Source organism: Charadrius vociferus, unplaced genomic scaffold (genome assembly GCF_000708025.1).
Source record: "Charadrius vociferus isolate BGI_N301 unplaced genomic scaffold, ASM70802v2 scaffold472, whole genome shotgun sequence".
Taxonomy (NCBI): domain Eukaryota; kingdom Metazoa; phylum Chordata; class Aves; order Charadriiformes; family Charadriidae; genus Charadrius; species Charadrius vociferus.
In genome coordinates this window covers 9,900,072-9,912,743 of record NW_009647735.1, presented here as the reverse complement: position 1 = coordinate 9,912,743, position 12,672 = coordinate 9,900,072, and the positions used below count along the sequence as shown (strand labels likewise).

The following is a 12,672-nucleotide window of genomic DNA, read 5'->3' as shown; positions in this document are numbered from 1 at the left end:
AGAGAGAAGAGAGAGAGAGAGAGAAAAGAGAGAGAGAGAGAAGAGAGAGAGAGAGAGAGAAGAGAGAAAAGAGAGAAAAGAGAGAGAGAAAGTATTGCAGGAATCATTCACAAACTGAAAGATTAAAATCAGTCTCTTCACATAGAGTCTCTTCCGTGAATGAAGACATGCACACCACGCTTCTGTTCAGTAACAAACTGAGGAATCTTCCAACAGCTGGGGAAAGCCACAGAGCTTCACCAGGGTCTTCTGGTCTCCCGAAAATGGACAAAATCCAGCCAGGATTGCATGAGGTCTGTATGTGTTACGTGCCCAGAGGGAAAACCAAAGGTGTGGGAGGAAGGGAATGGACTGGAGACTGAAGCACTGGACTAATTACAACAAAATGCACCAAGGAGGGGGGGGAAGATCCCACACTGAGAATGCCCGCTGAATGAAAAAGCTCCTCGGATCCATGCACTCCCGAAGCTCATTCCCGTGAAAAGCAGAGGCTGAAGGAAACTAGCTGGCATCTGGCAGGACTTCTGCTCCTGGCAGAAAGCAACAGCAATACCAGGCATCTAAATGACTACTAACAAGGTCCTCCAAAGTCAGTGAGAAGTTTTTGATGGTGTTCAAAGTTCACTTTCTGCTCATTTTCATCATTATGTTATTCTCCTCATTTTCATCATTAGCGTGTTACTCTCCTCAGCACTGTTGTGCAATCCATTTATTAAGTAATCTGGGTGGGGGTAAAGTGTTCTAGCATAACATAACCAATTCAAATAAATTGATTAATTAGTTGAATTTTATCTCGCCATACCCTCTTCCAGTTAACACCAGGATGGCTGCTCCGCAAGCCTACAGAAACCAGGAGGGGGAACGGTGTGCAATAATACTTGCTAACAGGATTTCTGCTCCACAAAATTAATCGTAATCCAGTTAGGAATAACCACATAAAATGCAGAACTAACAGATTTCAGTATGTAAAAAAGTAAAAACTTTTGAAAACAGTAGTAGCTTCAGTACAAATTGCAAATATATGTAGCAACAAAAAAGAGGTGCCTGTTGTTGAAATTAAAAGTCTATTTAAGAGCAGTTCAAATAAATCACAAGCTTTTTAAAGTACATCTCTGAATGAAGCAAAGGTTATGGGCTTGCACCAGGGTAACTAAACAGTTGATTTAGACCTGACCAGCGTTAAAAAAAAACCATGTGCACTGGCTTAAATAAATACATTTTAAATATAATAAATTCTATTTACTCGGTTACCAAAATTTACCTACAGAAAACAATCTTGAATTACAAGGCACGGGGTTAATTGCTGCCTGGAAGTCAAGCCCACACTGAAGGCCTACTACTAAAGGAAAGGCAGAACGTAGTGAGTAGAGGTTACCTCGCCAAAATGCTCCTGCGCCCCAGCAGCCTGCAGGGCACTGTAGCAGGAACCACAGCTGGAACAGCACTTCTCTGATTGCAGCCACTCTAGGCAATGGCACTTGGTGAAGAAAAATAGGCAGAGTCTCTAAGCTTCTGCAAACATCACGCACATGGGTGGTTTGGTGTCGCTGGCGGTCAGGCAATGTTTGGAACTCAGTGTTCCACATATACCAGTATTTGGATTAACTGCAGTTTATAATCTATGGGTTGCAGTTTGCTGAAGCAATACGAGCGCAAGCATACCTCAGATATACAAAAATTGCAGTTAGCGTCAGCATCAGTTACACCAGCTGAAGAAAGGCACATCCTCTTCAAAGAGGGGGATTACGGCACAAATACAAATGTTTCTATCTACCGTATCAGATAAAGCAAGGTCAAATTAACACAAGACCCCTAATAACCCTATTGATACGTTTTCTGTTATCATGCTAAAATTATGTTCTTTTCTCTCCAGGGTAGACACCAGTGCATTTTTGCATGTGTGGGAATCACAAGAAAGCAAGTTGTGAATTACCAGTTGAGGCTGCATCTGGACAAAGACAGCACTGCCAACTTCAGACAACAAAGCCCAGTCCAGCACCATTGGTTTCAAACAAAGTATCTTTGCAGCATGCTGCTCTCATACCACCAAGCTGTACAGTTAAGTCTAAGGAAGGTTTCATGCGCTCGCTCCTCAGCTGGTCGCAGAATCACACAAAGAACAGTGCACATCCTGAAAATAAAAGCCAGCTGCCACGCACTCGAGCTGCTAAAGAAAGTTAAAAAGTATATAAATAGAACTTGAGTTAAAAGAGTTTATAACAACTGATCACTTAGTAGAGAGGAGAAAACTGCCCAGGTAAACCTATCCAGTGACTGGCTAACGATTACACGTTTAACTGAAACAATCAGTGAGTTACCAGGAAGAAACGAGCATTCCTGGTTCCTGTAAATAGAACCTCTGAATTTTCTGTCTGTGTTCTCCCAGAAAAACAACAAAGGAATTTGCTGTAAAAATCTCAGGCCCCAAGAACATAAGGAAGCAAAGCAATGACTTCCTCAAGAGCAAATGGGCTGCTATCAAGTCTCTGAGATTCATCAAAGGGATCACACTGAAAATCTCGTTTTGAGAAGTGTCATCCCAACTACCTCAGTCAGTCCAAACAGGTAACTGTTAACTTTACTCTCAGGGTGCAAAGTCTCTTTGGAAAGCGAAATAAAATCTCAGTTTAGATGACTGTGGAAAACTTGCATCTAAACTACTCTTCCACCTCTCCAATTCAACAGTATGAAAATCACTCAAGTGATTCATCATTATCCTAAGTTTCTTACATCAGGAGAAATCAGCTCCTGCTTCTATTAATAGAATCATTGCAGGCATTCCCTGGGTCTTGCTTATTGCATTAAACATGTCTTATGCTAACTCTTCATGTAAATGATCACAGTTCACTATAAGGTGAATCTCAGTAATTATTTCAGGATTTTTTGCATGTAAACAAATTGTTTTCAAGCTTCGAATTGATGAATTAAGACAACTGGACAGCCAGACTTCTGTTTGTAAAACAATTCGATCAGTAAGAGATGGGAAAAGCAGCAGCTAAGCTTAAAGCAAAGTTATCAGAATTTGTGCTTTTCAGCAAATCTAGTAACTGATGGCTATCTAGTAAAGAAGTCTGGCTTCAAAGAAGTCCCTTCTTATATTTTCCTCCACTAAATACAGGCAGAAGCCAAGTGATCCCCAGAGAAGCTGGAGACTGGAATTTTAGAAATTAAAAGTAGGTATTTGACCTCTCAGTTGGGAAAAAAAATCTGTTCTGTTTTGGTTTCCCTGAAGCAGTAAGACTGCAAGAACATTCGTTGCATAAACCACTTCTGCTTAGAGCTGTTAGTGCAAGATGCAAATCTTCAATATAACTCATTAAAAAGCCCTCCAAGGTTCTAGACGATATTCAACTTTGAACATCCATCACCTGAGGTAACTACAATAAGACACATTTTCTTGTGTTCTTCTTTGTCACAGGATACAGAACTGCACGCACAGCTTCAGCAAACACCTCCCGAACACCCTCCTGATTCAATGCTGAGCACTCCAAATATTTGACTGCTCCAATTTGTTTAGCCAGCGAAGTTCCCTGCTGCGGGGTAGTGGGAGCCAAGCTTTGCTCTTTCAACTTTTTAACTGTTTCCAGGTCATTTCTCAAGTCTCTCTTCGTGCCCACTAAAAGAATGGGAACATTTGGACAGTGGTGAGAAACTTCAGGATGCCATTTGTGCCTCACATTTGCATAGGAAGAGGGACTACCAATGGAGAAACAGATGACAAATACATTGGTTTGAGGATACGAGAGTGTGCGCAGGCGATCATATTCCTCCTGGCCTGCAGTGTCCCAGAGATTCAGGCTTACTGTCCGGCCATCAACCGTCATTTGGGCACTGTAGTTGTCAAACACAGTAGGGATGTACTCTTCAGGGAAGGCATTGGTGGTATAGCTGATGAGAAGACAAGTTTTTCCCACAGCGCCATCTCCAACAACTACGCACTTTATAGTCTGCATTCTTTACCCAGAAACAAACTCCTGCACAAAGCAAGAAAAAAAAGTTAGGAAAAGAACACTCAACAATAGTGGTTGTAATATTGCTAACAACTTCTTATCACAGCTAGACACACTCAGAAGCCATTATGAAGAGCTCACAGGCTAGAAGGACAGTAGTGAAATGGAGATGCAATAAGTGGAGAGAACTGGCTGCATTCCAACCACGTAAGCACAAGTTAGCCAAATTCCCACAGTCTTGCCTTACTGCCAGACAGTTTCCCACAGGCAAAGGGACAAGCCTTTAGAGGTACCTGCAAGTGGAAAGGGATCATGACCTCAGACCTAGTAATAAGATACTGTCATTTGTAGGTTCACACACACCCCCTCTCCAAGATTCACACTTCTTGTCTACATAGTCTACTGCCTGAACAGTTTACCACAAAGAAAGGTCCAAAAATTATATAATAAAGCAAGATACCTATTGCTGGGCTGCACTGCTACTGTTTACTGTAATAATTCACTCAACTCAGGATGAATCAGACCTTAAGAAACTGCATTATTTAGAGGGGAGCAGATAAAAGGTTCAGAAAGCAGCACACACAAGAAAAGCTATTCTTCAAAATATAACTAGCCATAGTACCCAGATTAGAATAAAGAATTTTTCTAGAGAAGCCAAGAACAGATTATTCTCACTAATCAGTGACAGAACAAGCAGAACTTAATAGGCTTCAGCTACAATAAAGAAAGCTTACACTGAGAATTAAAAAAAGTACATGCTGTAGAATATCAGCAATCAAACAGCTGACACCTAAAGGCTTCCCTATTCCTTTCCTGATACATAAAGAGCAGGTTCGATAACCAAATGGATGCAGCCTAAAACTCAACTCATTCTAAACTTCCATTGCATGAACAGCACGAGCTTTGAAAATAGCATGGAACACCTACAAGCAGTCCTTTGTTGTATGCTGGAGCTTACACTGCTAGCCTGAACAAGAAGAAACTTGCATCTGCCTTCTCACCCAAATGCCTTTGAGGTACTAGCAGTAATCCTCAACTTGCAACCAGCAGCAAATACACTGATTCAAACAGCAGAAACAAATAGTGGGAGGAACTATATTGCATATTCCAGAAAGACCACAGCTCCAACACCATCAAAATAGCAAAGGGAACACACAGAAAATTAGCAATAGCGAAGTAGTTCCCTTATAAAAGTCATTAAACCCCCTCCCTCCAACTTCCTCTTCAAGACCATCCAAACAAATCAACAACTCATTACCATTTAAGTCTCAGCTTCGTCCATTCTGACAAAGTCTTTATCTGTATCCACGTACTGCTCTCTTCCCATTGGGAGCACACCACACTACATGAAAATAGACTTTGGCACAAAGCTGCAACAGGCAACTTGAGTGATATCAACTGCGGTTACTACGACATATGGTGCTTAAGGGAATATCAGTGTTTGTACACACGCACTACTGAAAACCAATCAGTGGTGGGAAACGGTGCAGAAACCTTGCCCCAGAAAGACCCTGTAGGACATTGGAGTGTAAGAATTTGTGGGAGGACGACACAGAAGCAGTTTATCCTTTTTGAAAATGGCAGGAATTACATTTCTAAAACAACATGAATCACCTGAAATGAAATCTGGCAAGTACTTTTGAGCTTTGGCAGAAAAGCATACATGTGAGTTTCATCATACATAAAAGAAATCAATCATCCCGTTTCAAGAGGATGCATAGGGAAGAGTGTGACCATTAGGTTGAGGGAGGTCATTCTCCCCCTCTACTCGGCACTGGTGAGGCCACAACTGGAATACTGTGTCCAGTTTTGGGCTCCTCAGTTCAAGAGGGACAGGGAACTGCTGGAGAGTCCAGCGAAGGGCAACCAAGATGACTGAGGGATTGGAACATCTCCCTTATGAAGAAAGGCTGAGAGAGCTGCGACTCTTTAGCCTGGAGAAGAGAAGGCTGAGGGGAGACCTTATTATTGCTTACAAATATCTAAAGGGTGGGTTGAAGAAGGACGGAGCCACACTCTTCTCGGTGGTTCCCAGTGACAGGATGAAGGGCAATGGGCACAAGTTGGAACATAGGAAGTTCCGCTCCAATACACGGAAAAACTTCTTTACAGTTCGGGTGACAGAGCAGTGGCACAGGCTGCCCAGGGAGGGGGTGGAGTCCCCTTCTCTGGAGATTTTCAAAACCTGCCTGGATGCAGTCCCGAGTAATGTGCTCTATGCAATCCTGCTTTAGCATGGGAGTTGGACTAGATGATCTCTAGAGGTCCCTTCCAACTCTGAAAATTCTGTGATTCTGTGATGCTGTGATTCTGTGAAGGCCCCAGTCAAATGTAGAGATGCATATGCAACTGTATATTGTAAAAGTAAGTAGTAAACTGAAGAACAGCACTGACCAGCAGAAGCTGACAGCAGGACTGCATGTATTATTCCAGAACAACTGCACCAAGATTTTCATTTAACAGGGCTGGGGGGAGGAGGGGGTGGTAGAAAGAAGGAGAAAATATATAGGTAAGTTCTGTCAAATTAGATTCTTAGAAATGTTTCTTGCATTTTTGCAAACCCCAAAGTTGAAACTCCTATTAATATTAAATTACTTAAATCATTACAAATTAAACATTTAGTATATTATTAATAGAGGTTGAACACTGCTACTGGCAGCATATACTACAACATAACATTTCTGAACACAAAAGGTCTAAGTGCTACAAGCAAACAGTGACAGAAGAGCGGATGCATTTTAATCCCATAACACTGTTGTACTTGAAGATGCAACTGTAACTCACTATCCTAGTCTCTACTGCTGCTCTCCCTGTAGGGAAGATCAACACCTGCTTTGAGACACTGCCATGTTCTCTCCAGCAGCAAGGCTGCCTTCAGACATTTCCAAAAGCTGGTTCCCCTTCCCACCCAGGTAGCAGGCCACCTCCTCAGCCATGAAAAAAGGGTGAGGAGTTGCTTCATCCAGTTTACCGAGTAGTACCACAACCAACTGTGTTGGTACAACCAAGCCAGTGGTGGCATACGGTAGGAATGAATCACGGGGGAGGAACACCATATGTATCTGCCAAAGCATCCCTGGATTGCAGCACAGAGAGCAGGTTTTAAAGCTTATTCCTGCATTTACTTCAAACCACTGAAGTACTAGAAGATGCTGTGCCAGAAACCTTACTGGTGACCAACAATTCCAGAGCAAAAGTTTTTTTCCAAATGAACTACCTATGCAACAGGCTGCTATTTTGATCAGCCAATAACACATGACATCACATGGATGGCAGAACTAAGTCAGTTGGATATGTGCAATAAAAATTCAGCTATAGCAACAAAAGTCTTGGAGAACACGATACACGAGGCCTTTTATATGCCTAGTTCTTAACTGATAAAATAAACAAATTGCAAAGACTTGAAAACAGATGTCTCTTTAAAACACAAACCATGAGCTCCCCCACGGGCTTACACCTCTATGCATTTCTGTCCAGAGCTTTTCACAGAAAGACAGGGTATCCCAGAATTGCAGCCCTACCTGCACACCCCAGGCACTAATATCTGGAGGGTCACTGCCTCAATATTGTAAGACAATGGAGGTAGTTTCATATATTGGTAAATTACAAAGCCACGTGTATCCTGTACCACCAGCAGCTAAAGTAGCTTGATAAAACCCAACTTAAAATTTCTAATGAAAGTGTTACTCAAAGATTATTTTGTTGGGGTTTTATTTAAGAGGTCATCAAAGCTTTCAAGTCAGAGAACAGTAGTAAGGTAGCAAAAAAGCCTGGAACACAAATGCTCTTTCATGACATTCGTATCTTGAATTACCTGACTAGGGCTTGGATTTTAGAAGAGCAACATTTGCAATAGGAAATAACTCCATGCAAACATGCATCAGGCTAAGTAGGAACTACACAAATACAATGAAAGAGCTTGTAAGCTTAAGTATGCTTCTCTGCAGGGCTCCTTTAAAGCAGGTTCTCTTATCTGAAAGGAATCACACAGGATATGCAACATAGAAAAACAAATGCACACCAGGATACACTTGATTTAGTACTGAAACACAAATTTTAGATAAATTAATAATTTAAAAAAAGAGTAGAAAGAAGCTCCTACACTCCAGAAACCTGAATGTTGTAAGCAGGTATAGTTTGGTTAAAGATCTACATATGGAAGACAAAGGTTTGGGTTTTTTTAATTTAAGCCACAACCAAACAAATAATATTACCTCCATCAGGCCTTTTCTATTAAATCCACATATCACCTTGTTCAAAATGTATAAGGTCTCTATTTATAATTTTTTCTTGTAAACAATTTGCCTAGCAATAAAACTCTTATAAGACAGCAAGAAGGGTTCAAATTTGCATGGAAAATTCTTTCTATTTCTCAAGCACCCTTGGAGCTGGCACTGCACGCTATTTGAATATAAATATATGCTGAAAAAAACCCAACCATACTCTGAAAACAAAATTACAAACAAACATTACCCAGAGCCGGAAAATTGGTTTAGGGTTTGTTTGGGGTTTTTTTTTTTGGTGAGCTTCAAAAGAATTTTTGGGGAAAACTTTAGAGAGAAAAACTCCACATACAACAGGTAACAAGAACTGAAAAAGACAAAAATACAGATTAACACGCCAACACATCAAAAACAAGACTTAGAATTTAGAAACAGAAAGCTCAGCACAAGCTTCAAAGCCAAGTTTAAAGGTTACTCGGCAAGAGAAAGGGATGAACGGAAAGTCCAAAGCAGTGAGAGGTGATTCTGGTTGCTATTCCTGCCAGAGAAAGGACTTTCGTTACAATTAACGTGGAAGATCACTAGAACATAAAGAGTTCTAGCAGTTACAGCAAAATTTTCAAAGAATAAAAAAAAAAAAACCACCCAAACCCAGCCACCCCACAAAGAAGCGTTGTGCAAAAATACACAGATGAGAATTATTTCTATCTCATCCACTAGTACCTTTGAATTAGAAAACTGGCATTGCTGTTTGGGTTAGTTTCCTTCTCAGAAGATGCTACAAAGTCTGCCTTCGCTGCCTGCACACCTGGTACTTCCTTTGGAATGTGCAAAATTTCAATTGACATGTCGAGACATTTTCTGGAGAGCTGCTTCTATTCTGACCTAATTACATATTTTCTGGTATCATTAACATGGACAGCTTGCTCTCCTGTAACCCAACGGGACATCTGCTGGGGACTACTGAGATTCCACTCCCCCTCTCCACAAAATTGTCATAAGTGAAATCACAGAATATCTTCACATTGCATCTTTTTTTTTTTTTTTTGTGGGAGAGAAAAAACTTCTAGATCTTCTTCCCTTTAATACTTTTGAAGGAGAGTTCCCTGTCTGCTGAGAGTAAGGAGAAAACAGTGACAGAAAACAGAGAGGAAACATGAACCTGAATTCTTCTGGGGCTTTCTAGATGTATGCTTTTCATAATTCCTAAACTGAAAAATTCTTGGCAGAGGAACTACTTCTTAGCAGGATATGCCTCTGCCCTTGCTACATCAACACCAGATACCTCATTGTTAGGTCAATTTCAGCTTTGATATTGCTCATTGATAACCTAATTTTCACAGTTTGTCAGGTCTTCCATATCTCTCTTTCCAGTTTGGATAGGGCTCCATTTTGGCCAAAAATTAGCAGAAAATACACTAGAAGTTCAGCCAAAATCACTTGTACTGACCTGTGTTGTTCTGTTCAGCCACCACCTTTGATCAACCCCTCCCCGTTTCGTAGGCTCAGGAGTTTGATACTGCTTTATCAGGAGCAAGCAGAAGTTAAGAAGTCTCAATGACTTAATTGCTCATCTTTCAGTAACAAAAACTACATCACAGATGATTCATTCTGTCTGTCTGATACATGAAGTCAGGCGGAAACTTTAAACAATGAATTGGGTAGATAAGGCAGTTCAAAGTATATCCTACCATCTTCACCCATGCAAAGGAGATAAAAGATTTTTCTTGCATTCATCTTAGCCACCAGGCCTGACAGAGAAGAGAAGGGGGCTCTCAGCAATTTAATCAAGACTGTGTTACTATTCCACAACAGCTCAGCTTACTCGCCACTGTTTTAGGCAAGCGCCAAACGAATGGACAAGTGCCAGACTTTTAGAATGCATGCCAAGAAAGAGTAAAAAAGTTAAATAGGAGACCCATCCCTAATACCCTTTAGCAATGAATGACCTACTTGGACTTCAAAGTTTTCACACTGCTTTCTCTCGTCATTTACCTGCAAGAGAAACAAAACACACTGCAACAGCCTGAGTGGCAGCAGAGGGAGAAAAAAGTTAAGAAGCTAAACCAGATTTCAGCAGCAGAGCAGGCACTGCTCAGTCCACTATGCAGAGCTCCACGTGAACAACAAAATCGAGGAAGCTTGCTTTCTGCAGAGCTCTGCCTGGAGGTTCAGCTCCTGTGCACATTACTGATGCCTAGCAAGAGCACAATTCTCACTGGTTGTTCCCTCAGTGTGAATGCTAGAAAGGCCTTACCCCTTTTGGTGCAAAAAGTTGTTTCAAGGAAATAAAAGAAACCACCCAAAACATTTCATATAATGTTTTAAAAACCTCCACCCCTGTCAAATTAGGCTGAAATTGGTTTATTGATTTAAAGATTTAAAGATTGGTTTATTGATTTAAATTTTTCTGCAGGGATGAAACACACGTAAGCTTTATCATGCAAGCAGTATTTCTTAGAGAACCACAGATAAAACAAAGTGGTCCACATGAGGTATTTGGGCACCTCAACCATATAAACATCAGTGTATCAACATTCTTACTGCGAGCACTCCATACTCCAAATTTTATAGGAAAGCAACGATATTAGTGACCAAATATCAATGACCTGAAATTCTATGAATCCAAGATTATGTTTGCTGGATAAGAAATATTTCCAAAGGGCATCAGAAACAAGCTCGTGAAACAGCTGCACAGCTGTGAAATAACATTACACCAAGGTGCAGCTACAGTCATACAGGAACTAAAAACTAGGACTTCCATAGATACCTGAATCCCCAGTATATGAATGTGACACGTATCCTGCCATAATCAAAAGCTGCAGTGTATTAAACTTAATTTTTCTCCTGCAACCACATGCAGAAACATGGATTCATCAAGACAGATACGCTTCACCATTTATTTGAACACAAGCGACTCTGATGTGCTTCAAGGGTGAGCGCAGTAAAGGTTGTTGGGACTGCAGTGTTCTGTGCCCAGATCCACTACACACCTCCTGGGTGATATAAGCAACTCGCAGAGGTCCTTGGTATCACAGTCAGCTCATAAGAAATGAATAACATGTATCCCTCCTACCTTTTATAGATTCTGGCAAGGCCTTATTCATTACTGTTGGTTAAAAGACAAACAGACGGTACCTCAGACATGAAGTTCTGTGAAGAGGCGCATTAAGCACATTGCAGGATGAATGATAAATCCAGTTAAAGCAGCCCTGATTCCTATTTAAGGGGGGGAAAAAAAAATGTTAGCCTATTTTCCTATCATCTTTTGTCACCTGGCATCCATTGGCACTCTAAACGCTATTTTTTTAAAAAAGCTGTAACAAAGCCACTGTTGTATTTGAAGGGTAACACGTACACTGGGAAAAATCTAAGCTTTTTCCTCAACAAAAAAAGCCCACACATGGTTTTCATTCTCTTTGATTTCTCTTCCTCTGCCCCCAAATTTCACCAGGGGCTTAAAAAAAAAAAATAGAAAAACACCAAACAAAAAATGTTTTTTTGTGCACTACAACAGTGCAATATTTGCCAGTCTCATTTGCATCAAGTATTGCAATTCTAAAAAGTGAGCAGAAGTTACCAATGTCAAGGAGATTCTCAGCAGTCTATGTGATTTACACATACAGGCATAGGAAAGAAAGTTAAAAAAAAAACACTCTTTTTTTACATGACACCAAATCATGTGCAAACACTTTGCACTCCAAAAGAATCACAGCCTCATTATGTAAGCAAATCAAACTGCACATTCAGTTTCCTCCTACTAATTGCAAACCTATTTCATTGTTTTTCCAAGACCTCTGTAAAGTTCCCTCTCAGAAGAACATTTAAAAGCATCTTTTCTGTTATGGAAATAGTAAGCTAAAATGCCAAATATGTCTCATAAACTTAAGTTCCCTACAGAAAAACTTGTGTGCAGCTGAACACTAGCAACCTGGCCAAACAGAGCCTTCATGCTATGGATTTTACATTTGACACAGAAGAGAACATAAGATTTTTAAAATCAAAATGTAAGCTTGGGACAAAGAACACACAGGTAATGATGCTGGCACAATGAGCATCGCGCTCGCACTCCAGCATGGGACACATTGCAAGCATAGGGTACACACAGAGAACAAAAGCATTTAAAGCTTTTTTGTAATTCTGAGTAAATACAATGGGAATCACTAATGTTTATAAAGAGTAAACAGATACCAGCTATTCATTGGATCCTTTTAAAAAAAAAAACAAAAAAAACCCACACAACAAAAACCACAAAGGGCCATCAAATTAAAACAGAAAGATTTCTTGCTCAGAACAAGTTAAAAGGTAGCATTGCTTCTCAGGGTTTGAGGTTAAGCTATGAACGCCTCAGGACAGGATCTTGGGAATTTGTGACTCCAGGAGAGAACCGTTAAGCTGATGAAAGAGACCTCTGTAGCAGCTGCTAAACGAGACGATATCTGTGACTCCTGAAACGCCGCAGCACAGAGTATTTCAGGTAACTACCTTGCTCCGCTCTT

General features: G+C 40.7%; 1 protein-coding gene across 1 annotated transcript; it reads right to left on the bottom strand.

Moving 5' to 3' along the window:
- Positions 1-2,845: 2,845 nt before the first annotated feature.
- Positions 2,846-6,417, bottom strand: RHOG (ras homolog family member G). The gene is made up of 2 exons (XM_009881752.1): positions 6,345-6,417; positions 2,846-3,974 (listed from the first exon to the last, which is right to left on the bottom strand). Exon 2 carries the CDS (start codon positions 3,951-3,953, stop codon positions 3,378-3,380), a length of 576 nt encoding a protein of 191 aa, XP_009880054.1. The 5' UTR covers positions 3,954-3,974; positions 6,345-6,417; the 3' UTR covers positions 2,846-3,377.
- Between the last annotated feature and the right edge of the window lie 6,255 nt (positions 6,418-12,672).

Bases quoted from the DNA above. Each gene is read 5' to 3' on its own strand.
- RHOG (XM_009881752.1), bottom strand. From the start codon at position 3,953: ATGCAGACTATAAAGTGCGTAGTTGTTGGAGATGGCGCTGTGGGAAAA.